A 27,218-nucleotide genomic window follows, 5' to 3' on the forward strand; every position below is an offset into this window, starting at 1 on the left:
GCATAAAGCTGGAAAGGGTTACAAAAGTATCTCTAAAAGCCTCGATGTTCATCAGTCCATGGTAAGACAAACTGTCTATAAATGGAGAAAGTTCAGCACTGTTGCTACTCTCTCAGGAGTGGCCGTCCTGCAAAGATGACTGCAAGAGCACAGCGCAGAATGCTGAATGAGGTTAAGAATAATCCTAGTGTCAGCTAAAGACTTACAGAAATCTCTGGAACATGCTAACATCTCTGTTGACGAGTACGATATGTAAAACACTAAACAAGATGTTTATGGGAGGACCCTACGGAAGAAGCCACTGCTGTCCAATAAAAACATTGCTGCACATTTGAAGTTTGCAAAGAGCACCTGGATGTTCCACAGCGCTACTGGCAAAATATTCTGTGGACAGATTAAACTAAAGTTGAGCTGTTTGAAAGGAACACACAGCACTATGTGTGGAGAAAAAAAGGCTCAGCACAGCAACATCAAAACCTCATCCCAACTGTAACGTATGGTGGAGGGAGCATCATGGTTTGGGGCTGTTTTGCTGCCTCAGGACCTGGACAGCTTGCTATCATTGACAGAAAAATGAATTCCCAAGTTTATCAAGACATTTTGCAGGAGAATGTTTGGCTATCTGTCCTCCAATTGAAGCTCAGCAGAAGTTGGGTGATGCAACAGGACAACGACCCAAAACAAAGAAGTAAATCAAGAGAGCGGTTCACACCAGACATCCCAAGAATATTGTTGAACTGAAACAGTTTTGTAGATAGGATAGGTACAAAATTCCTCCTGACCGTTGTGCAGGTCTGATCCACAACTAAAGAAAACGTTTGGTTGAGGTTATTGCTGCCAAAGGAGGGTCAACCAGTTTTTCACATAATTTTCCCAATAAAGACATGAAACATATACCTGTTTGTGTGTTATTAGTTTAAGCAGACGGTGTTTGTCTATTGTTGTGATTTAAATGATGATCAGATCAATTTGTATGACCAATTTATACAGAAATCCAGGTCATTCCAAAGGGTTCACATACTTTTTCTTGCCATGTGTTATTTCATAGTTGTGATGCCTTCACTATTATTCTACAATGTAGAAAATAGTGAAAATAAAGAAAAACCCTTGTGCCCCTGCACATTGACTCTGTATTGGTACCACCTGTATATAGCTTCGCTACTGTTATTTTATTGTTGCTCCAGACCCCCGAACAGGCCCTCATCCCCGTCATTTGCAGGAGAAAGAGACAGAGATTTCGCGGAAAGAGATCGGGGTGCCTTCTGAGGATCAGGCGACGAGTGGCTAATTTCCCAATGCCCTCTGTACTACTGACCAACGTACAAACCCTGGATAATAAATTGATTGAGCTAAAAGCACGTATATCCTAACAATGGGACATTAAAAACTGTAACATCTTACAGTATGTTTCACAGAGTCGTGGCTGAACAATAACATACAACTGGTGGGTTATACACTATCGGCAGGATAAAACAACAGCCTCTGGTAAGACAAGGCGTGGAGGTCTATGTATATTTGTAAACAACAGCTGGTGCACGATATCTAAGGAAGTATCAAGATTTTGTTTGCCTGAGTTAGAGTGTTGCATGATAAGCTGTAGGCCACACTATCTAACTACAGAGTTTTCATCTGTACTTCTTTGTAGCTGTCTGCATAACACCACAGACCGATCCTGGCACTAAGACCACACTCAATGAGCTGTATACCGCAATAAGCAAATAGGAAAATGCTCATTGAGAGGGTTGCTCCTAGTGGCCATGGACTTTAATGCAGGGAAACTTAAATCCGTTACACCGAATTTCTATCAGCTTGTTACATGTGAAACCAGAGGGGGAAAAATCTCTCGATCACCTTTACTCGACACACAGCGACGCATACAAAGTCCTCCCTCGCACTCCATTTGGCAAATCTGACCATAATTCTATCCTCCTGATTCCTGCTTACAGGCTAAAATTAAAGCAAGAAGCACCAGTGACTCGGTCAATAAAAAGTTGGTCAGATGAAGCAGATACTGAGTTACAGGATTGCTTTGCTAGCACAGACTGGAATATGAGTGGGGATTCTTCCGATGGCATTGATGAGTACACCACATCAGTCACTGGCTTCATCAATAAGTGCATCGATGATGTCGTCCCCACAGTGACCATACGTACATACCCCAAACAGAAGCCCTGGATTACAGGCAACATCCGAACTGAGCTAAAGGGTTGAGCTGCCGCTTTCAAGAAGCTTATAAGAAATCTCGCTATGCCTTGTGACGAACCATCGAACAGGCAAAGTGTCAATACAAGACTAAGATTGAATCATACTACACCGGCTCTGACGCTCGTTGGATGTGGCAGGTTTTGCAAACTATTACAGAATACAAAGGGAATCCTGACAGGTTGCATCACTGCCTGGATTGGCCTCCGACCGCAAGGCACTACAGAGGGTACTTTTTATTTCATACTTTTTTTTTAGGTATTTCTCTTAAAACTGCATTGTTGGTTAAGGGCCTGTAAGTAAGCATTTCACTGTAAGGTGAAATTGTGACAAATAATTGTTTTTATTTTATTTGAATGAGTTGGTGTGTCCAGACTTTTGGTACTATATATATACACGCACGCACGCACACACGCACGCACGCACGCACGCACGCACGCACGCACGCAAACACACACACACACACACACACACACACACACACACACACACACACACACACACACACACACACACACACACACACACACACACACACACACACACACACACACACACACACACACACACACACTCAGGTCGCTGTATTATCATAAGGGAGAACATTATACAGTTGAATAGCTCATTAAATCAGAAGTTGTAACGGGTGTTGTCGTCGGATGAGGAATAATCGGACCATAGCGCAGAGTGGTAAGTGTTCATGCTTTTTATTTAGACTGAACACGAATAACAAAATAACAAAGAGAATGAACGAAACCAAAACAGTCCTGTAAGGTGCAAAAAAACACTAAACAGAAACTAACTACCCACAACACAATGGAGGGAAAAGCTACCTAGGTATGGTTCCCAATCAGAGACAACGATAGTCAGCTGTTCCTGATTGAGAACCATGCCCAGCCAAAACAAAGAAATACAAAACATAGAAAAAAGAACATAGAATGCCCACCCAAATCAAAACCCTGACCAAACCAAAATAGAGACATAAAAAGCTCTCTACAGTCAGGGCGTGACAGAAGTGATATAAACAGAAAAGTCAACCAACATCAACAGGTCTAAACTTGACCTTATGATGCCTTGAGAAAACTTTACAGGACACTGTCCTAATTTCTGCCCTGTTAGTGCAGTGGTGCACATTGGGCCAAATGCTTTGTATGTTTTATTATCAAGAACACATTTTTATTTACAATGACGGCCTACACCGGTCCTATGGGACTACCAATCACGGCGGGTTGTGATACAGGCCATAATCAAACCAGTGATGCCTAGTAATGACACCTCTAGCACTGAGATACAGTGCCTTAGACCGCTGAGCCAAATAGACACACATCAAATAGGCCTACGTACTCTCAATTCAAGGGTATTTGAATGAGTAATGCAAAATGGCAGTGTTAGCACATACCTAGCTCATTTAAGATGGACTGAAATGAATGATTTAATTCCGTGTATCAACTCTATAACCCTGGTATTAGAGTGCCCATTTTGCATTAGTCAGTTCTACAATATTCCTCATCATGAATTTATGTTGAAGATAAGGACATGGAACCTACACTAATTGAAGCATAGAACTCAAGAACTGTATATAACTATTATATTAATAAATTCTACAGCAATTCACAAATCAGATTGGCCAATAGGTAAAATTACTTTCTGCAATTCACGTTTGGCTATAGGCTGTATGCAAAAACTTTGGTTTAAAATTCCCATGATGGTATTAATACAATATCTATTTGTCAAATGATCAGATATACATTACTATAATAATCTCTGTTGTTTGACACATTGTGCTTTTACTCATCAATGTGATGCAACCAAACCTTTCATTACTGGGGTCCCGAAAGGCACAGTGGTCTAAGACACTGCAGTACCTGGTTTGAATCCAGGCTGCATCACATCCAGCTGTGATTGGGAGCCCCATTTGGCGGCGCACAATTGGCCCAGCGTCGTCCGAGTTTGGCCGGGGTAGTTGGCCAAGTTGTTCTTAACTGACTTACCTAGTTAAATAAATACTATACGGCTGACTGCTAAATAGCAGCTCAACACCTTGTATGTGATTAGTGAGTCATTCATCAATGTGGAATAAATGACATGTTGTAATATCTATCATATTAAACAGGGTTCCCCTAATGTTCCACTGATAGTTCTTCAAAATGGTAGAAGTCTGCAGCAGATAGCAATCCTGTTCATGTCTGACTCATGGGTTTCCTGGGCACAATTATGTCCTATTGGGATTATGGTAAGGGATGGGGTTATTGTTGGTTTGGTGATAAGGACTGGGAAGTGATAGTGCCTGCTGAAGCTAGATAAAAGGTTATATTTACTCTCTAAAGGCCAAGTCATTAAGTGTTAATCGTATAATTGTTGTTTTCCCATAGGCCTAAAGCTAACAACTGCAAATGTAAAGTCATACTAAGCATTTTTTTCTATTAAAACCAACATATAGTCTGTTTATACACTCTTTTATCCCAAAACCATAATAAAATTGTGCACTTACTTACATTTAGTGACATAGTTAATTATACAGCACCTATGCAGCTCTGGGAGTTATGGATCTATTATAATGGACTGTCATGTCATTCAGCAGATGGGCATTCCAGATGGCTCAGACCGTCTCCAGAGCTGGCTCAGACCTTCGCCCCCCGCCCCAACGCAGCCCCAGCCCCACCCCTTTTTTGTTTCGAGTTTAATGTCCTTGTCTATAACCGTTCTGTACTTTGCCATATATTTGTATGTTTTATGTAGACCTCAGTATCTGCTGCATATGCAGTAGCTAATGGGGATCCTAATAAACCAAACTAAACCCGCTTTCCACCAGCTCCAGTCCTCAGCGCTCCCATTTCTCCAGGCCCAGCATTCCCATTTCTCCAGCCCCAGCGCTCCCATTTCTCCAGCCCCAGCGCTCCCATTCTACCAGCCCCAGCGCACCCATTCTACCAGCCCCAGCGCTCCCATTTCTCCAGGCCCAGCATTCCCATTTCTCCAGCCCCAGCGCTCTCATTTCTCCAGCCCCAGCGCTCACATTTCTCCAGCCCCAGTGCTCCCATTTCTCCAGCCCCAGTGCTCCCATTTCTCCAGCCCCAGTGCTCCCATTCCTCCAGCCCCAGCGCTGCCATTTCTCCAGCCCCAGCGCTCCCATTTCTCGAGCCCCAGCCCCAAAATGGCTTACCTGTAAACCAGTGTGTCGTCTGCAGTGCTGTTGTACTGGATCTGGTACATCCTGATGCCTGGGATGTGGCGCTCGGAGGGCCAACGAATCACAGCCGAGGAGGAGGTCAGCTCGGCCACCACCACTCTCTTGTCCTGGTGCTTGTCATGGCCCTTGGTGTCGTTGCCTGACTTTGAGGAGGTGGTGATGTCAGAGAGGCCCCGATCGGCCTCACGCATGTGGTGCAATGTGTTGTTGACGAGCAATGGCAGAGGGATCATGTTGATCTCCACAGCAGCTGTGGCGATGCCGGCAGCATTGGAGGCCACACAGTTGAAGGCACCACTGTCCTTTAAGGTGGTGATGAGGATGTCCAAGGTACCGTTGTCATACAGGATAGTGCGGGAGTTGTTGTGCACCAGCTTACCGTCGGGGAAGCGCCAGTGGATGGCTGGGTCCGGGTCTCCCATGGCCTTGCACTTGAGGGTGACCCCCTGACCCTCCATGACGTAGGGCTTGGTGGATATGTGTTTGGTGATGAGCGGGGGCTCGCAGATGAACTCCTCCTCCTGGATGGACCAGAAGTACTTATCCATGAGATGCTCTGGGGAGGCGCAGGTCTCCAGGTCATCCTCCCGGGTCAGTCTGCGGAGCCACAGCAGCTCGCAGTTACAGTGGAGAGGGTTTCCCCCGAAGCTCACCGCCAGTGAGGATGGGTTGGAGCCCTTGGCATCTGACAGCACCTGGGCGTGCTGAAACAGGCTGTCTGGAGGTAGCTTCTGCAGCCGGTTGGAGGTCATATCCAGACGAACCAGCTTGGTGAGGAGCGTGAAAGTCCCAGCTCCAATGTGATCAATCAGGTTGTGATCAAGGGTGAGGGTGTTGATGTGGCTCATCCTGCCTATCTCCTCCCAGGGCAGGGTCCTCAGGTTGTTGTTGGACAGATCCAAGTCCTCGATGGTCGACACAAACTCATCAAAGGAGGTAGGGGCCACATGGTGGATCTGGTTGTTCCCCAGTATGAGGTGGCGGAGGTTGACCAGGCCTTTGAAGTGGTCGCTCTTGATGACACTGAGGCGGTTACCATCCATGTGGAGGGCTCGTAGAGAGCGCAGGCCCAGGAAGGCGTTGGGCGTGATCTGGCTGATGGTGTTACGGGACAGGGTGAGGTGTACCAGGCTGGTCATGTTGAAAAAGTCTTTCCTGCGGATAATGGTGATGAAGTTGTCTGTGAGACGCAGCTCTACGGTCTTGCGGTCGATGGTTGGAGGCACAAACAACAGACCGGTCTTAGCGCAGAGCAGAGTCAGAGTTGGGGAGAGGTGCTGGCAGATGCAGCGGCCGGGGCAGTTGTAGCCCTTCACCAGCACCGCACACAGTAGTACACAGAGCAGCACACACAAAACCAGACGCTCCATGGTCTGTCTGTCTATCAGGTTCCAGATCCTGGAACAGATAAAGATAGAAAAAGAAAGGGCAGAGATACATTAAAAATAAGTATATTTGGCGGGTTTAACATTTCATACAATTTATAATGAGCATACACAAATGGAGTCATCAACCAAGATGATTGAAACTGCCAGTAGGGTACCGGTCACCAGAGAGACATGTCAGAGGTTGTTGATAGCGTGGTGAGATGATAGATGACTGAACTGTACTGCCCCAGCTTTGGCATTATCCCTTAAAAAACAGAGAATAGTCCAGCAAAACAAACACAAAGTGGCTAATATGCCATGCCAGCAGACTGTCGATCCCATCCAAATTTGAATAATTGCGGTGTTGTTTTTACATGGAGCTAATATGTCATATACTTCCCTATCATACCGTATGCTTTGTGTGTTTGTCTAGCTCTGAACTTCACAACAGTGTAGGGAATTAAGGGGAGAAGGGGTACTTGTCAGCACTGCTTAAGGATTTATATGGCCTTTTCATGCTCCCTTCACTCTTCATGCTTCAGAACTGTACTGCAGAATTAGACATGAGTCTGTCAAGTAAATCATAGCAACAAAACATGAAGGTGAGATGACGAGACCTTGGTTCTAAATCCATCAGATGGCGGTATTATTAGATGGTTTTTAGGTGTTGAGGCTGATGTTCAGATTCTCTGATCCCCATTTAGTGCTATTGATCCAGCTCTGAGAGCATAAGTCTATAGTGACAGGTGCAGAAAGAGATCCTTGGGTGTAATAACCACCATATCACAATGAAAGCCCATTCTTTCATGACTGCTGCCATATCCCCATGCAGTACTTTTCCCTCTTTCAGGTATCAATCTTTGTTGCTGATGCATTTAACACTCAATGTTTATCACAGACGGAGCCCATGTATAGGAATATGATGATAACTGACTGTTCTCCACGGATAACCAATCATTCGTGGCTATGTATTTTTTGAAAATAACAACCGTCTCTACTTGTCTAGACTGGCAGTCTTTTGATTTGTCTTTAGCTTGCCTTTCATCTTTTCCTTTGGATCAGATGTTCTTTATCTTTCCATTTCTTTATTGTATATGACACATCAAGGATTCATATCATATGACATGAATCTTTTGATTGTTTTACTAAGAAAACATATGTTCTACTTTTTTTTCTAAGAACCCCCAGATATAGAGAGCAGAACATGAACAATAACGAATAAGTTTAAGACTATGACAAGCCATTTTATTCATATGTGTATATTTCCTATATGTACATTTGCATTTAGGTTAATTCAGTTCATCAGGATGTCACGGGAGGCTTTATTGCTGGTAGCACACTGTGCCTGGCTTGTGTAAATTATTTATATCAATCTGACCCTTTTTTAGAAGCTGGAGAGGTAAAATTAGTAAAGTAGGTTATAGAAAACATAATCTCATTTCATACAACAAAAGTACTATACAATGAATGTGTTCTCGGCCTGAATATATATATATGTTTCATCAGCGCAAAACATCAATTGTCTCATATACTTTAAGGTAGAATATTGTTCTCTAACAATTGTGTAAGCATTCAAATGGTAACTAGGCCACAGAGCTTATGGTTTCTCTGAGGACCATCTGTGCTCTAGCGTTTCCTGCCATCACCATTGAGGATACTCTATTGATCTCTCAGCATCTCCGGTGAAGAAAGAAAACTTTGTTGCCAAGGCAACTCTGGTGTAGAATGTAGGTCTTTCAATTGCATTAAGATGTTAAGCTGCCAGAAAAACAAGGTTTCAATCCTAATGGAGATAGGGAAGATAAGGACATTTACAAGGGAAGATAAAGACATTTACAAGATGTTGTATCAGCCACCCACTTCAAAACCACATTATGTGTGTCTATAGGTGAGGAGGACCCGAGGAGCACATAGAACTATGCATTGGAATTCAAGTGCAAACTGAAAATAATGAAAGAGTAATATACTGGTGGCAAGTCTGTCTTTGTATTTAATTGAGGATATTTCTTGTACCGGGGAAGAACTCTCAAATGATTCCGGCTAAAAATCGTATTACTGCATTATACACCAGCCACTCTTTTGGAGGGACTGCAGATGAAGATGTGAGGAGCTCATGACATACTGTATTTGCTCTGAGCGGCAAAAGACAGCGTTCATAAGACTACCTAGTGGTCCAGTCCAACCTTAGCCAATCACAACAAGCAAACCACAACAAATTGACACTAGTCAATAATCTACATAATGAGTTTAAAAGCATGATTGTGCATTTTAATCGACTAAATTATTCCAATATATGCATATTCATTATCAATTAAAAGTCTAATTATGACATTAATTAATTATTCAGAACATTTCTTCGTTAAATAACCTCCATAACTAGTGTCTAATATCTAATTAACAAATTGGCCCCTATCAAGAAGAGATTATTATTTAAAATGTTGTATCAAAACATCTGACTAATCCACACAGAATATCAAGAATGTCAATTCCCCATTGTCATTGGGATCGTACTAAAATGATCAATGCAAGCACACCATAGTGTATTCAACAGTATATTATATTAAACATGTTCTGCTATCAACACATATCAATTCAAATCAAATTAATAGGAATTTGGGACATTGTAAATAGTCAATTATAACTTACCACAAAAGCAATGTCCTATTCATAGTTCAGAAAAGGACACCTCATTGTATACACAAGTAGAACGTGGTCAAGTAATGCTTATTTATTTCCTATGTGACTGTCTGGCGAGAGTAAATTAGACAATGTAGGCAGTGAACTTTTAGCTGCCCCACAGTGACTCTCGTCAGGAAACCGGCATAATTATTGACATGCTGAGTTAATTGGAGTCAGTTCCATCTCCGCCACTAAGCCAAGCTCTGTGTGGTGCTACACAACCCTGGGGAGTTCTGGTCCCATCGAGAGAATACCTCGGTAAATAGAGGACATTTGCATTTTATAATTATAGCCACATGCAAATGGCGAAAAGGATGCAGAGTGATGTGCCCTGTATTTTCACTTTCATAACTCGCCCACAAATGTACTCAGGGAAAGTAATTGAAAAGTACTAACTAGAGTCACAGCCTTTAACTGTGGCAAATTCCTAAGAAGGAAGACTTTGCCATCCTACTAAATTGTAGGAAGGATTAAATGGTTATTTGAACAACAAGTAATTGTCAGAGGTTTATTCTACACCTACATTGACATTTTGCTTGTCTTTTTCCTAAACTCCAAGGGAATCTAAATGGTTTTGCTCCACAGTGAATTTGAACAGGCTGTGAATTTGAAGAGTAAATGTGTGCAAGCCTTGATTGAGCCTTGAGACAAATGATGTGCTTGATTTATATTGAACAATTCGTTTTCTATTGTCAAGAAACCTATACAACAAATGATGGCACTTGGCTGCCAACACTGAATACAGCAGTCGAGGCTCCTCAGAGGAGGAAGGGGAGGACCATCCTCCTCAGTGAATTTCATATAAAGAAAAATTGTAAAACATTGAAAAGGTTATCCTTTTTTTAGATAAAACTATACTAAATATGTTAATGTCACCAAATAATTCACTGTTTTGCAATGAAGGTCTACAGTAGCCTCAACAGCACTCTGTAGGGTAGCACCATGGTGTAGCTGGAGGACAGCTAGCTTCCGTCCTCCTCTTGGTACATTGACTTCAATACAAAACCTAGGTGGCTCTTGGTTCTCACCCCCTTCCATGAACTTACACAGTAATTATGACAACTTCCGGAGGACATCCTCCAAACTAGCAGAGCTCTTGCAGCATGAACTCACATGTTGTCCGCCCAATCAAAGTATCAGCGAATTAATCTAATACTGAAAGCATAAGCTACAGCTAGCTAGCGCTGGAGTGCATAAAATTGGGTGGGTAGTTGACTCAAAGAGAGAGAAAGACAAAGTTGAACAGTTTTTTAACAAATTAATTTCTTCGCAAATGAAGGAGAACCAAGAGAAAATAATATTTTTCAGTTTTACTTTCTTAGCTAGCAAATGTAGCTGGCTAGTTTAGTTACTCAAACATCCTGCTCAAACAGAGGGATGCTATGTTAGCTAGCTGGCTATGACTATCCAACACAACACTGGAACTCTTACAAGTCAAGGTAAGCTTTTGGTTTTATAATGTTCTTGCCACCGGGACCTGCAGGTGGTCCCGTTACTGGATGATTGTAGTGGGTTTACTAAAGTACTAGTTCTATTAGCTATGTTCTAGGACGTTACTTAGCTAATATGGGGAAAACTATGTAGGCTGTGTGTAGCGGTTATGATGTGGTTTGGTTTGTATTTTTTGTTAGTTTTTTCGCCTGGTCACATACAGCTGATGTGTTGGTCATTGAAGTCCACAACGAAGGGAAAAGATGAGAGGAGGAGAGTGCATAGAGGCAAGAAGGAATACAATGTGGCTGCTATGAATGTCAACTTATGCTTATGTGTGAATAGGGTGTATTCATTCCACCGATTCTGTTGAAACATTTTCTTAAACGGAAGTAAATGTAACGGAATAAAAATACCTGAATTGTCCAATAGAAACTCTTGTTTTCAACTGTTGGACTAATAATTACACCCTAGATAAGCTAGATGCAGGCAATAGTGTGCAAGGCGGTATTGATTGTGTCACTGTCTGTCCATGTGTCACTGTCTCATCTCAAATTTTTCTCTCGACCTGTGGGCTCCTACGTTGTAAACTTTCATTCATAGGCTAGGTTGTAGCAACTAGAGGTCGACCGATTCATCCGAATGGCCGATTAATGAAATAAATAAAAAATTAGGGCTGATTTCAAGTTTTCATAACAATTGGAAATCTGTATTTTTGTGCACCGATTTGGGCAATATTATTAAATATATATATATATTTTTACACCTTTATTTCATCTTTATTTAACTAGGCACGTCTGTTAAGAACACATTCTTATTTTCAATGACGGCCTAGGAACGGTGCCTCGTTCAGGGGCAGAACGACAGGGTTTTACCTTTTCAGCTCGGAGGATTCAATCTTGCAGCCTTACAGTTAACTAGTCCAACGCTCTTACCACCTGATTACATTGCACTCCACGAGGAGACTGCCTGTTACGCGAATGAAGTAAGAAGCCAAGGTAAGTTGCAAGCTAGCATTAAACTTATCTTATAAAAAGCAATCAATCGATCATAATCACTAGTTAACTACACATGGTTGATGATATTACTAGTTTATCTAGCGTGTCCTGCGTTGCATATAATCGATGCGGTGCGTATCACAGAAGTATATATATTGCATATTAGCTAAAAGAAATCCAGGTTAGCAGGCAATATTAACCAGGGGAAATTGTGTCACTTCTCTTGAGTTCATTGCACGCAGAGTCAGTGTATATGCAACAGTTTTGGCCGCCTAATTTGCCAGAATTTTACGTAATTATGACATAACATTGAAGGTTGTGCAATGTAACAGGTATATTTAGACTGATGGATGCCACCCGTTGGATAAAATACGGAACGGTTCCGTATTTCACTGAAAGAATAAACGTCTTGTTTTCGAGATGATAGTTTCCGGATTCGGCCATATTAATGACCTAAGGCTCGTATTTCTGTGTGTTATCATGTTATAACTAAGTCTATGATTTGATAGAGCAGTCTGACTGAGCGATGGTAGGCACCAGCAGGCTCATAAGCATTCATTCAAACAGCACTTTTGTGCGTTTGCCAGCAGCAGTTTATGACTTCAAGCCTATCAACTCCCGAGATTAGGCTGGTGTAACAGATGTGAAATGGCTAGCTATTTAGCAGAGTGCGCACTAATAGCATTTCAAACGTCACTCGCTCGGAGACTTGGAGTGGTTGTTCCCATTGCTCTGCATGGGAAACGCTGCTTTGAGGGTGGCTGTTGTCGTTGTGTTCCTGGATCAAGCCCAGGTAGGAGCGAGGAGAGGTACGGAAGCTATACTGTTACACTGGCAATACTAAAGTGCCTATAAGAACATCCAATAGTCAAAGGTTAATGAAATACAAATGGTACAGAGAGAAATAGTCCTATAATTCCTATAATAACTACAACCTAAAACTTCTTACCTGGGAATATTGAAGACTCGTATTAAAAGGAACCACCAGCTTTCATATGTACTCATGTTCTGAGCAAGGAACTTAATTGTTAGCTTTCTTACATGGCACATATTGCACTTTTACTTTCTTCTCAAACACTTTGTTTTTGCATTATTTAAACCAAATTGAACATGTTTCATTATTTATTTGAAGCTAAATTGATTTTATTGATGTATTATATTAAGTTAAAATAAGTGTTCATTCAGTATTGTTGGAATTGTCATTATTACAAATACATTTTTAAAAATCGTCTGATTAATCGGTATTGGCTTTTTTGGTCCTCCAATAATCGGTATCGGTGTCGGCATTGAAAAATCATAATCGGTCGACCTCTAGTAGCAACCTCATGATGGTTATAGGGAAATTTGAGTATCATGTAGTAGCCTAAACCTATCGATGTTACATTGAACTGGGTGAATATGAATGACAGTCATCCAACATGCTGTAATAGAAATAAGGCCATGCTCATGAAACAAAAAAATGGTCCTCCCTCATCACAAACGGCACTGACCGCCACTGGAATACAGTAAGTGCACTGTACAGAATCCCTGCTCTGAAGTAATACCAAACAAATTGTACCCTGATACAAACATGTTTACAACCACTAAAAAACATCATCCACAAAGCCCGGATTAGGTCCATGAAATTCTTCATTATGATGACTTGGAAAACAGAAAAGACAAACTATGCAAAAAGGAATTACTGGATGTGTTGTTGAATTAAGCATAAATTGTAACCACCGAGCCAGAAAGCCTCCCCAGTCAGCTCCCTTAATTAATTAGGATAATAATCAGGACAATGCAAAGTCCTCTTATTTGAGCTGTCCACTTGCCCATTTTCGGTATGCTGTGAGAAGTTGTGCATAGCGCTGTGCTGAGAATAAGAAATAACATTCCACAGTAAACACTATGCTGAGAACACTGGGAGGACAATTAAGATCTACCTTAACTTCATTGTTTATGTTTTCTGTTAAATTACTGCATAGGGGCATTATATTGAGATATATAACATTGCAGGTGAATCATGAATGAAAATGAGTCATCGGCAAAAGCAAGTAAATTACTGTATGTTATTGTATAACCTGTTACCAGATCAATTACTGCAAAACGTGTTCTCTAGGCTGGTTGTTGTTATCCCTTATCCTATAATACAGCTTTAGGACAATGAGCAGCTGTACAAAAACTCCCACCTTCTTTATTCAAGGACAGTATTGTGTTCTCTACTGCTTTTGTCTGCCTGGTACATACTAACAAAATTAGGATAATAGGGAACAGTATGAATATAAACAAACTGTAATCTATGCATTCAAATTGCTAACATTTTTCAAGCTGAATAGAACAAGGACAGGAGTTGATGAAGAAATCTACCAAAAATCATATTATTTTCCTGAGTATCCTTCATTTTCACATGAGTAGGAGTTTGAAAGTGTTGAAAGAGGATGATTATTTGATTGTCTAGACAGTTCTCTCAGTAAGTTCACAAAGTCATCAGGCAATGATTGATATAACACAGACCATTTCATTGATGTTCCTTCATTATCCCATTGAGATTGATCGACAATGGATGTATTTCTATTGTGAGATACATATAAAACAAATTGATAGGCACTTGGAAAAGAAACATTCAAATGAGATGGAATAGTGCAAACATGATAAAGGGCAAAAGGCGATGTAAGACTATTACCACTTTGTTTATTCTGAAAGCATTATTTACCTGAAATACCATTGACATCCAAGTGATCAAGTGGAGATATTTAGACTGCAAGTAGAAAAACAAATTCTACTCCACTTGAATCCTGAAGATCCCTGATGTAATAAAACACTGTTGTATACCGTTTATACTATTCATGTAAATAGTCCTGGACTGTTGAAGATAGAGGATTGAGTGACTCATGATTAAAAGTAGTAGTCTGCTCCAGCTGGAGACAAAGAAGGATATAGTAGAGGTTGGGGTATGGAGGTGGATAAGCCCAGAAGCCAGTGGAGCAGTCTAGCTCTGTGCTGAGTAGTATTTAGTCAATGTTCCCTGTGTCCACTGGTTGTTGTTGCATTAATGTGTCCTTCCAGTGGTGAACCACCAGGAAACAGTCGGTCACTGACTACATTAACCATTTTGCTTTAGCTACCGTGGAAATGAGCTGCTTCCAGTCTTAAAGCCATGCCTTAGGGAGGTAAACACAACTTAAATTGCTTCGACATTTGACCTTTATAGCCCACTTTTAAAAGCACTATTATTCGAAAGTAACAAATTCAAAAATTGAACTGACAAAATAAAACCGCCAGAGGACTGTGAGCTAGTGAGTTTAGAGGGTGGTGTGATGGATTGGAGAGTAGAGGGTAAATGTAGTGGACATGCGTTTGATGCAGTGAACATATGATCTTAGGTAAACATATACATTACATACAGTGCATTCGGAAAGTATTCAGATCCCTTGACTTTTTCCACATAATTTTTCCACATTCCACCAATTGTAAAATTGATAATAGTATTTTTCCTTCATCAATCTACACACAATACCCCATATTGACAAAGCAAAAACAGGTTTTTAAAAATGTTACAAATAAAAACGGAAATATCACATTTGCGTAAATATTCAGATTGTTTACTCGGTACGTTTTACGGGCTCCTAACCAATTGTGCTATTTTGTGTGTTTTTCGCGTTATTTGTAACCTATTTTGTACGTAATGTTTCTGTCACCGTCTCTTATGACCAGATGAGCTCTCTAAACTGGACCGTTTTATCTCCATCTCATAATTCAAAGACTCAATCATGGACATTCTCACTGACAGTTGTGGCCGCCTCACGTGATGTATTGTTGTCTCTACCTTCTTGCTTTTTGTGCTGTTGTCTGTGCCCAATAATGTTTGTACCATGTTTGTGCTGCTACCATGTTGTGTTGCTACCATGTTGTTGTCATGTTGTGTTGCTACCCTGCTGTGTTTTCATGTGTTGCTGCTACGCTATGTTGTTGTCTTAGGTCTCTCTTTATGTAGTGTTGTGGTGTCTCTCTTGTAGTGATGTGTGTTTTGTCCTATATTATTCCCAGCCCCCATTCCTGCAGGAGGCCTTTAGCCTTCTGTTTGCCATCATTGTAAATAAGAATTTGTTGTTAACTGACTTGCCTAGTTAAATAAAGGTTCAATAAAATAAAAAAATAAAAAATCTAATAAAGACTATCCTACCAACGGGACATCAAAAACTGTTCGTCTGTTTCGCCGATTCGTGGCTGAAGGACGACATGGATAACATACAGCATTGGCGAGATAGAACAGCTGCATCCGGTAAGACAAGGGGTGATGACTGTGTCTATTTGTCAATAACAGCTGGTGCACAAAATCTAATATTAAGGAAGTCTCAAGGTTTTTAGAGTATCTCACATTATTTACCAAGAGAGTTTTCATCTATATTCTTCGTAGCTGTATATTTACCACCACAAACCGATGCTTGCACTAAGACCGCACACAATGAGCTGTATACTGTCATAAGCAAACAAGAAAATGCTCATCCAGAGGCGGCTCTCCAAGTAGCCGGGGACTTTAATGTAGGGAAACTTAAATCCATTTTACCTCATTTCTACCAGCTTGTTACATGTGCAACTAAAGGAAAAAAAACAGAGACGCGTACAAAGCTCTCCCCCGCCCTCCATTTGGCAAATCTGACCATAATTCTATCCTCCTGATTCCTGCTTACAAGCAAAAACTAAAGCAGGAAGCACCGGTGACTCGGTCAATAAAGAACTGGTCAGATGACGCAGATGCTGTTACAGGACTGTTTTGCTAGCACAGACAGCAATATATTCCCGGAATTCTTCCAATGGCATTGAGGAGAACACCACATCAGTCACTGGCTTCATCAATAAGTGCATCGATGACGTCGTCCCCACAGTGACTGCTCATACATACCCCAAACAGAAGCCATGGCTACCGCTTCCAAGGACTCTAATCTGGCCACTTATAAGAAATCCCGCTATGCCTTCTGACGAACCATCAAACAAACAAAGTGTCAATACAGGACTAAGATTGAATCATACTACACCGGCTCTGACGCTCGTTGGATGTGGCAGGGTTTGCAAACTATTACAGACTACAAAAGGAAGCACAGCCGAGAGCTGCCCAGTGACACGAGGCTACTAGATGAGCTAAATTACTTTCATGCGCGCCTCGAGGCAAGCAACACTGAAGCATGCATGGAGCATGCATGATAGTCCCTGTGCCCAATAACACCAAGGTAACGTGCATAAATGACTACCGACCCATAGCACAGGTCTGTAGTCATGAAGTGCTTTGAAAGGCTGGTCATGGCTCACATCAACACCATTATCCCAGAAACTCTGGTCCCATTCCAATTTTCATAATGGCTGGACAAAAGGAACACCTATGTGAGAATGCTATTCATTGACTACAGCTCAGCGTTCAACACCATAGTACCCTCAAAGCTCATTGCTAAGCTAAGGATCCTGGGACTAAACACCTTCCTCTGCAACTGGATCCTGGACTTCCTGACGGGCCGCCCCTAACTGGTAAGGGTAGGTAACAACACATCCACAAAGCTGATCCTCAACACTGGGGCCCCTCAGGGGTGTGTACTTAGTCCCTTCCTGTACTCCCTGTTCACCCATGACTGCGTGGCCAAACACGACACCAACACCATCATTAAGTTTGCTGATGACACAACAGTAGTAGGCCTGATCACCGACAATGATGAGATGGCCTATAGGGAGGAGGTCAGAGAACTGGCAGTGTGGTGCCAGAACAACAACCTCTCCCTCAATGTGAGCAAGAAAAGTTGATGATCGTGGACTACAGGAAAAGGCGGCCCGAACAGGCCCCCATTAACATCAATGGGGCTGTACTGGAAAGGGTCAAGAGTTTCAAGTTCCTTAGTGTCCACATCACCCACAAACTATCATGGTCCCAACGTACCAAGACAGTCGTGAAGAGTGCATGACAAAACCTATTTCCCCTCAGGAGACTTAAAAGGTTTTGCATGGGTCCCCAGATCCTCAAAAGGTTCTACGGCTGCACCATCGAGAGCATCCTGACCGGCTGCATCACCACCTGGTATGGAAACTGCTCGGCATCTGACCATAAGGCGCTACAGAGGGTAGTGCGAACGGCCCAGTACATCACTGGGGCCAAGCTTCCTGCCATCCAGGATCTATACAATAAGAGAAAAGCCCATTAAAGTGTCAGAGACTCCAGTCACCCAAGTCATAGACTGTTTTCTTTGCTCCGCGCGGCAACCGGTACCACAACAGCTTCTACTCCCAAGCCATAAGACTACTGAACATTAATAAAATCGCCCACAGGCAATTTACATTGACCCCCCCCCTCCCTTTTGTACGCTGCTGCTACTTGTTGTTTATTATCTATGCATAGTCACTTCACCCCCACCTACATGTACAAATTACCTCAAATAACCTGTACGCCCTCACACTGACTCGATACCAGTACCCCCTGTATATAGCCTCGTTATTGTTATTCTTATTTTGTTACTTTTTATTATTACTTTTTTATTTTAGTCTACTTGGTAAATATTTTCTTAACTCTTCTTGAACTGCACTGTTGGTTAATTTCATCGTAAAGTCTACACTTGTTGTATTCGTCGCATGTGACAGATAAAGTTTGATTTGATTTCACACAATCCTGTCTCAGAGCTCTACGGACAATTCCTTTGACCTCATGGCTTGGTTTTTGCTCTGACATGCACTGTCAACTGTGGGACCTTATATAGACAGGTGTGTGCCTTACCAAATCATGCCCAGTCAATTTAATTTACCACAGGGGGACTCAAGTTGAAGAAATAGCTCAAGGATGATCAATGGAAACAGGATGCACCTGAGCTCAACTTCAAGTCTCGCAGCAAAGGGTCTGAATACTTATGTAAATTAGGTATATGTTGATTATCAATACATTTGCAAAAAAAATAAAAAATAATGTTTTTGCTTTGTCATTATGGGGTATTGTGTGTGGATTGATGAGGAATTGTTTTTATTTAATCAACTTTAGAATAAGGCTGTAACATATCAAAATGTGGAAAATGTCAATGGGTCTGAATACTTTCCAAATGCACTATATACACAAAAGTATGTGGGCACCCCTTCAAATGAGTGGATTTGGTTATTTCAGCCACACCCATTGCTGACAGGTGTATAAAATCGAGCACACAGCTAGCATACAACAACATTCTAGACGATTCTGTGCTTCCAACATTGTGGAACAGTTTGGGGAAGGCCCTTTCCTGTTTCAGCATGACAATGCCCCCGTGCACAAAGCGAGTCCATACAGAAATGGTTTGTTGAGATCGGTGTGGAAGAACTTGATTGGCCTGCACAGAGCCCTGACCTCAACCCCATCAAACACTTTTGGGATGAATTGGAACGCCGACTGCGAGCCAGGTGTAATCGCCCAACATCAGTGCCCGACCTCACTAATGCTCTTGTGGGTGAATGGAAGCAAGTACCTGCAGCAATGTTCCAACATCGAGTGGAAATCCTTCCCAGAAGAGTGGAGGCTGTTATATCAGCAAAGGGGGGAACCAACTCCATATGAATGCCAATGATTTTGGAATGAGATGTTCAACAAGCTGGTGTCCACATACACTACATGACCGAAAGTATGTACCGTATAGGAGGAAAATAAATACCTGAGGGAGTGACAGGGGCCTTTGGCTCTTCTGCTACAAATAGCATCTCCGGAGGGGGTGCTATCTGAAATTACTTCTCATTTCCTGTCACTGGCTAATTAATAATTTGCAGACATGAAATCAAGATTTAAAGGATTATGGTTCACAAGCTAATATTGGGGCTGATTTAATAGTGTTACTTCAGTTTGGTCATTTAAGAGTCATAAAGGTGGGCTCAGGGACCATGTCTTGGTTATGATGTATGGTCTGAGACAGCTATGCTATGGCATATTAAAGAAATAGTTATGCTTAAGGTCTATTTGAAATGTCTTCTTGAGTTATACGACTGCAATAAGTGCATTTCCTTCAAGCTCTTTTGGTAATACTGGTAAGACAACCACATTTAGATTCAGTGTGACAGAAAATGTTGCTATTGATGCACCTAAAGTTAAAATTTCAAATAAGTGAAAAACAAGTCAATACAAATGTAAGCCTTTAACTTGAGTTTTGGCCATTGTAGTTGCTGCAGCTCTGTTTTATGTTCACACGTTCAGACTGCACATTAATTATTCTACATGGGACAGATTTAGAGACTACTCGGAGAAAAAAAAGCCTTGAAAAGTCATCACACAGTCTAATAAACTGTGAATTAAACCCCAGTTTCTTTGTTTTCAAATCTCCCACCCTGTGTTTATGCAATTTACCACCCTGCACCAGGCTTAATCTTTAACAGCAAAGCAACCTGCTCGATGCCATTATTACACTTTAATATAGCCCTGCTCCTGCAACTCATCCAGAAAGCTAAAGCCAGGCGAGCTCATTGTGCTGCCAGGGCCACTTATATCAGGCCTGCTTCATGTGCTCCTCCTCCTCCTTACTTCCTCCTACCCATGAGCCAATGCAAATGACAGTAACAGCTTGGATGTGACAGTAATTGCAAGTGGTGCGAGCTCTGCTCCAAGGCCAGGCATGAAGGCAGATGAAGGCCGGGAGGAGTGCTGCCAGGCCTCTTTGAGGACACTGCGTCTCCCGTATGCACGAGTAGACAGTGGAAAGAGAGGAGGCTCACAACCAGTTTCTCATCTGCCTGCAAGTCCCATGGTGCACTCCCACTATGTACTTAACGAAAGGAAAGCAGTAGGCTGGGCTCCTTCTTTCATGGTCTTGTTTACTCCATCACACAGTTGGACACCAATACTGCCTGGATGAGATATTGGCCATCTCATTGATCATAGCACCAATACACTGAACAGGCCATTCAACAACATTTAAAAGTAATAGCAGCTTTTGAACAATGAGACTGAGGATAGTGAAATACATTCTTATGCAAAGCTGGCATACCACAAGGGTCATTAACTTGACTGAGGGACACATAACAAATCTTGTGTTGGGAAAACCTCCACTTTTTTATCTACAGTACATCAATGCAATAAGGCAATGTTTCACCACAGTTCCTTGATAGTAGTGCAACATTACGGTTATATTAGCCAGTTTACCCTTTTATACTACTGAAACAATATCCATTAGATCTAAAAACATTATTCATAACCATTTACATACATATTCATACATGTAGTATTAGGAAACTTTGAAAGGAAATATTACAAATCTGTTATATTAGTGGGGTTGAATGAGATTACAGAGATATCTATCATAACTGGCTATTACATGTCACCATATCAGGGACTTCAGAAGAGTTTGGAGAACCCTCTCTGTGACTGTTGGTGTCTGAGGGGAGGAATGTATCACGGACATCTCAGAGGAGTAGAAAGACAGCAACCACATGATAAACAACAAACAGTCACCAAAGCATCTGAAAAAGCCCACGAACATCTAAATGAGTCGGTGGTGGATCAGATAAAGGCAGCTTCAGTGAGTCTCTTATGTTCTGCATGTGTTCACCATGACCAGATATTCATCAGTTGTGACTGAGTAAGAGGAAACAGCAAGAGGTCAAATTTATAATCCACTGAGCTCCCCCTGTGTCACTGTCACACAGCCATTGCGTCTGGTTTGGTGTTATGCTTTTCATGTGATGTGATGTTACCTGAAAGCTCACCTGAGATAGAGGCATATTCTAACCAATCACTTCACCACTAAGAATGTTCCTGAAATTACTCCATTTCATTTGCTATTCCCCAGATTCAGTGTGATACGGTTGGCATATGGTTTTAATTTGGTGGATGATTAGTGGACAGATAACAGGGATTGAGCCCAGCAGAGAGTGGATGTGTCCCAAATGGCAGCATATAGGGCACTGTTAAGTGAATATGGTGCAATTTGAGAAAAAAATAGTGTCTTGTCATCATGGCAGACCTGAACCCCCCTGAGTACACCTTGAGCCTCCCCTTTACAGGTTATTACTCAGCCTCGCACAGCGTCGCTCAGCTTCGCACTTCCTCGCTCAGCCTCTCAGTCTCTCAATCTCGCTCAGCCTCTCATACTTGGTATTCCAGGAACTAGAGAGGGTAAGGCTCAGATTACTGTGAAGGGGAGAGATCTGACCACACAACATGAGATGGGAAGAGGAAAAGGAGGAGAGGAGAGGAGGAGAGAACTGGGTAATGTAATGTCGCTGAGTCTTATCCTTTCTGCTTCATTTGCATTGGGAGTGTTTTAGGGATGATACCTCAACTCAACCTCTGCCATAATCCTGCTTTGCTCTGATTCTTGATTAAACACTCATATTTACTACCTGCTTACAGAGCACTGACTGTAGGCTTAGCTGTAGGATTAGATTGTTGTGAGTAGAGATGAACTGGGAGTAGTTCTCTACCTGTTATGCATGTTATTATCACCTGCATCATCCCTGACAACTATTAAACTGCAGACAAAAGAACAGCTGCACCAAAGATGTTAAACAAATATGAATGGACCAGAATGGCTTCATACAGACATTAATAAATTACTTTAATTTGACATGAAAGGATATTTCAGTCAAATATACATTCCTTGACAATGCCTAGTTAAAAATTGAAGCATTTCTTATGACACAAACCCATCAGACAGTCCTATGGTGTAAGGAAATATGCAGAGGTATCCATAAAGCATGGCTATTGCAGACGTTGCTTGTTAGCAGAAGGGGCGGGTGTGTGTGTGTGTGGCAGGGTGTGCGTATGTGTACAGGGTGGGGTGTGTGCACTAGCTAAACTCAGCTCAGCTCACAAGCTGGCTAATTAGCATTGCCCTCTCATTCCCTATGAGCAGGGGAGGACAAGTGGGAGACATCATATTTCTTTGTTAGAAGCATTGTGTGTCCCCTCTGACCACAGAAACCACAGGAGTTCTGACCACAGGGGGTCACAGAGTAGACAGCGTAATCCACCATCCCCACCAGCCCCCCGTGGGAATGGCCACCAGCTAGCTCTCCCTTCCCTAACCAACACCCTCAGCTCAGACAACACTACTGGCATCACATACACCTATTGGATCATCATTTACTTTAAGCAATAGTTACTGTGCAGTGACATTTTCAGGCTACATGTCTGGTCCCGACTCCAGTCAGAAGACAGATGTTATGGAGGAGACAGGTGCGTATTGCACAGCTCTTTGAAGCACACTCTGATCTCTGGCTGGTTGCACTCTGAAGACACAGCAGAGATGATTCAACTGGATCCTCTGGTGTACTACGGCTTTAATTAATAGGCTCATATTACATATTATTTAGACAGTGATAATTGCCTTTACATCTCTCCTATATTTGGGGTTTATTAGCAAAAAGAGAGCCCTGGTCAGAACAGTCCATTTTAATAATTGGTCATGCACCGGTGGCTTTGATGGAACAGTTTGTTGTTTTTGTGTGTGTGTTTTTTTGTAGCTGGAACAGCTGTTTCCCAACTACCAGTTATCTTCATAAGGCTGCCTCTGAAGGCCTGTGATGATGCACTCTCTCCGGAAAGAGAGAGCTCGCTTCCACAATGTGAAAAGTTGCCCCGGGTAAGGGCAGAACAGACTGCAACTGTTCAAGTCAATTCGCAGTGGCTCGGAAAAGAAGGCGTGGGGAGGGTTGCAAACAGCCTGGGCTACTCACCAGATATTAAGCTCTGGTCTCCATGGCAGAAATCACATGGGTATAGGCATCCCGTCTCTCTTGCAGTCAGTCAGTCACAGCTCTGAGAGTAGAACGACACCCACTGGCATTAGAGAGAAACACCTAGAGGCCTGGGAACACAAGATACCATCTTTGGTTAAGACAGTGTTACATTGTAACTGAGGCTAAACTAAGTTGATGCTCAGAGCCAATGGGAACGTTCCCTGGCTGATTGAACACATTGAGCCACTCAATATTATTAGAAAAAAAGACAGAACTCCCAAAGATAAGCAGTGAGACATTCATAATTTAATTGGCTGATATCTACTCCTTTTAAACTTGGCAGCTTTGATGAGATATGAGCACTGATCTGATTGTAAGGCAATGGAAGAAAGAAACACAAACAGCGGGAAATATATGGGAGAAAAGTGAGTTGGAGACACAATGACTATGGCTGTGTATCTCATCATGAATATTTCATTGCATTATTGTAGCTGACGAAGAACAAAGTGTAAAGAGGCGCATTATGAAACATTTATCATGTTTTGACAAGAGCTTTGGAATCTATCTATCCCTGTGCTACAAAACACACCGGATTCTTCTTCTTTCCTGATTAAGTTTTTAAAAGAGAACAGAGGTGATTAACTTTATTGGCTTTATACCCATAAACTGTAGCAAATTTCCCCTTATGATAAATCACCAGACTCCACGAGAACGTACACCTGTGCTAAAGACTAGCTTAGGATACCATTTTATTGCTAGAAACAAATAAAAAACTTCAGAGGTATTGCAAGGTCGTAAGTCTTCGGTTTTGTCACTTGTCTCTAAAATGTAAACCACCTACTGTACATAACATGTCCCAAGTCCGGCAGCAGAGGAGGTTGCATGCAATGCTACATAGATTACCATATTACTCTCATTCATCTGCACAGAGCCCCTCATGCATGAAAACAGAATTCTCCACTCAGGTTTGCCATCTATTTGTATTTAGAATGGGGTTTGAGGGTTGTCCTCTCAAGCTATAATTTCATCCAATTAAGTATTTATGATGGAAGCTTTTTGTTAGTGTTAAGTTCAGTCCCACCTTCTGTAATACAATTCCATTTAGAGACTTTGCATCACGTAGGAGAGAAGATTACAAGGAAACAATGGAAGACTGACTGTGGGTGCCCGCAAATGACCTTATGTCATTATTGAGCAAGCAATTAGTACAGTAAACAATTGGAGGGTGACAATTCATAATCATACCCTCGTGCATATTATCTATTCTATTATCTGCGTCTGGCAGCCATTGTTTCAAGTCTGTCTTCTAATCTACAGCTTACTTATCCTGTGTAACATTACAGGGGTGTGACAAGTACAGTACTTGACTGGTGCATGAAGTTGACATTTTGTTTTCTAACATGTCCTTGGATTTTCCACAATGGGCTCAACAACAGATTTCCCTGTTTTATCGCTGTCTCTCAGCCACCCCATCACCTGGCTCACACTGATAAGTCCTGTAGGGTCAGGTAAAGACAAGCCCTCCTGTCTGACTTTATCTCCATTCACCCTCTCCTAGTCTCCTTCACTATATCAAAGCCATTCCCCTTTCATCCTTCAGATGTTCACCTTCTTTCCACCTGCAGTTCCCGCCTATGAAGTAGAAAGATAAATAATCCTTCAATGGTGGGCTACGTTTGGCCAATGGACAGATTCTGTCAAGTAATTATCCATCACTGTGCTTCTTCTCCTTTGGACTGAGACAGTCAGATGCTAGAAAGGCATTCCTTTCCCTTTTTACTCCTCATCTGCCAACCCTCCTACTAAGAGTCCTGCGGACTTCTCTCACACCGTTACGTTCTGTCCATCAACCACTCAGAACCATGTATAGGAGTGTTGTGGAAACAAGGACAGACAGTTCAGATCAGAATATGAACAGATGAGGAAGCATCACTTCACTGACCACACTCGGTCTCAGGTAACACATCTCGTTATTTGTTATTTTATTACTTTTTATTTTTTACTTTATTTATTTAGTAAATATTTTCTTAACTCTGTATCTTGAACTGCATTATTGTTTAAGGGCTCGTAAGTGACTGTCCTGCCCTGACCTGAGATATCTCTGTTTTCTTTATATTTTGGTTAGGTCAGGGTGTGACTAGGGTGGGTAGGTAGCCATTTCCCTTTGGTGTTTGTGGGATCTTGTCTACGTGTAGTTGCTTGTCAGCACTCGTTTGTATAGCTTCACGGTTCGTTTTGTTATTTTGTTAGTTTGTTCAGTGTTCATTCTTTAAATAAATAAGAATGTATGCATTCCACGCTGCGCCTTGGTCCGATCCTAATAACGAACGTGACAGTGACCATTACACAGTATAGTCTACACCTGTTGTATTCGGCACATGACAAATAACATTTGTTTTGATTTGAGATTTGCACTGTCTATTATCCTGATCAGGACATCTTTAAGACAACTTTTAAAACTTTAAAAAAGGCATTAGGCTTACTGTAAATAATGTAAAATATGCTGTATGTTGATGATTCATTTATTTGCATAAAAATGGGTATGCTTCATCCAAACAAACCCTGCTGGAAGGCATCTATACCTACAATTGGAAAATCTACATATACAATAAAGGCCTGTCTTAGTTATTCTGCCTCACAGTAGCTCCTGCTTCCGTTTCTGGCAGAGAGAAAACAGACAAACTGTTGGGAGGACAGTGGATTTTAATCCACTGGGATATTGTCTCTTCCTAAAGAAGGTAAAACTAAAAGGCCTCAGGTGATAGTCTGTCAGATCCTGCCGATCTCATTTAAGGACAAAAAAAATGCCTTCAAGCCCAAATCAATTATAGATATTTTTACCAAATACATACTGTACATAGCCTATACATCGAAATGAAGACAAGCAATAAAGCAGCAGCTCCAGCTGTAACAAGCTCCTGAAAGGACACTCTCAAAGTCAGGATGACTCAGCACTGGACACAATGAGCCATTTGATCAGGGAACAGTGGGAGTGGTATTAAGGTATAGAGTTGACAGATAGTTGTAGCAAAGGTAAAGTCAAGCTTAACCACAATGTAACAATAACACCTTTTTCCAAGGGGCAGCTACTACTTGTTCAGGCTTTAATACTTTACTGTACAGAACTGTGAATTAATGCAGTGGTGTAAAGTATAAATACTTTAAAGTACTACTACTTAAGTAGTTTTCTGGGGTATCTGTACTTTACTATTTATATTTTTAAGAACTTTTACTTCACTGTATTCCAAATTAAAATAATGTACTTTTTACGCCATACATTTTTTCTGACACCCAAAAGTACTCATTACATTGTGAATGTTTAGCAGGACAGGAAAACTGCCCAAATTCACACACTTATGAAGAGATCATTCTTGGTCATCCCTACCTCCTCTGATCTAGTGGACTCACAAAACACAAATGTGTCATTTGTAAAGTATGTCTGAGTGTGTCTCTGGGTATCCGTAAATAAAAAAATAAAAAATAAAATTGTACTGTCTGGTTTGCTCAGTATAAGGAATTTTAAATTATTTATAGTTTTACTTTTGATACTTAAGTATATTTAAGTAATTACATTTACTTTTGATACTTAAGTATATTTCAAACCAAATACTTTTAGACTTTTAAGGCACTGTATCTTTAATTTTTCTCAAGTATGACATGCAGTGCATTCGGACTCCTTCACTTTTTCAAATTTTGTAAAAACTTTAGACTTAT

General features: G+C 41.6%; 1 protein-coding gene across 2 annotated transcripts in view; it reads right to left on the reverse strand.

The window, feature by feature from the left end:
- LOC118361710 (leucine-rich repeat and fibronectin type III domain-containing protein 1-like) overlaps window positions 1-27,218 on the reverse strand; it is a 125,454-nt gene that overhangs the window by 7,000 nt on the left and 91,236 nt on the right. For both annotated transcript variants that reach the window (XM_035741989.2, XM_035741906.2), the window contains exons 3-4: window positions 23,502-23,632; window positions 5,366-6,790 (exon numbers count right to left, since the gene is read on the reverse strand). In XM_035741989.2, coding sequence (XP_035597882.1) covers window positions 5,366-6,762 — 1,397 coding nt within the window. In that variant the 5' untranslated portion in view covers window positions 6,763-6,790; window positions 23,502-23,632. The remainder of the gene's footprint in view (window positions 1-5,365; window positions 6,791-23,501; window positions 23,633-27,218) is intronic.

The sequence above is a fragment of the Oncorhynchus keta genome, chromosome 1 (assembly GCF_023373465.1).
Source record: "Oncorhynchus keta strain PuntledgeMale-10-30-2019 chromosome 1, Oket_V2, whole genome shotgun sequence".
Lineage (NCBI taxonomy): Eukaryota > Metazoa > Chordata > Actinopteri > Salmoniformes > Salmonidae > Oncorhynchus > Oncorhynchus keta.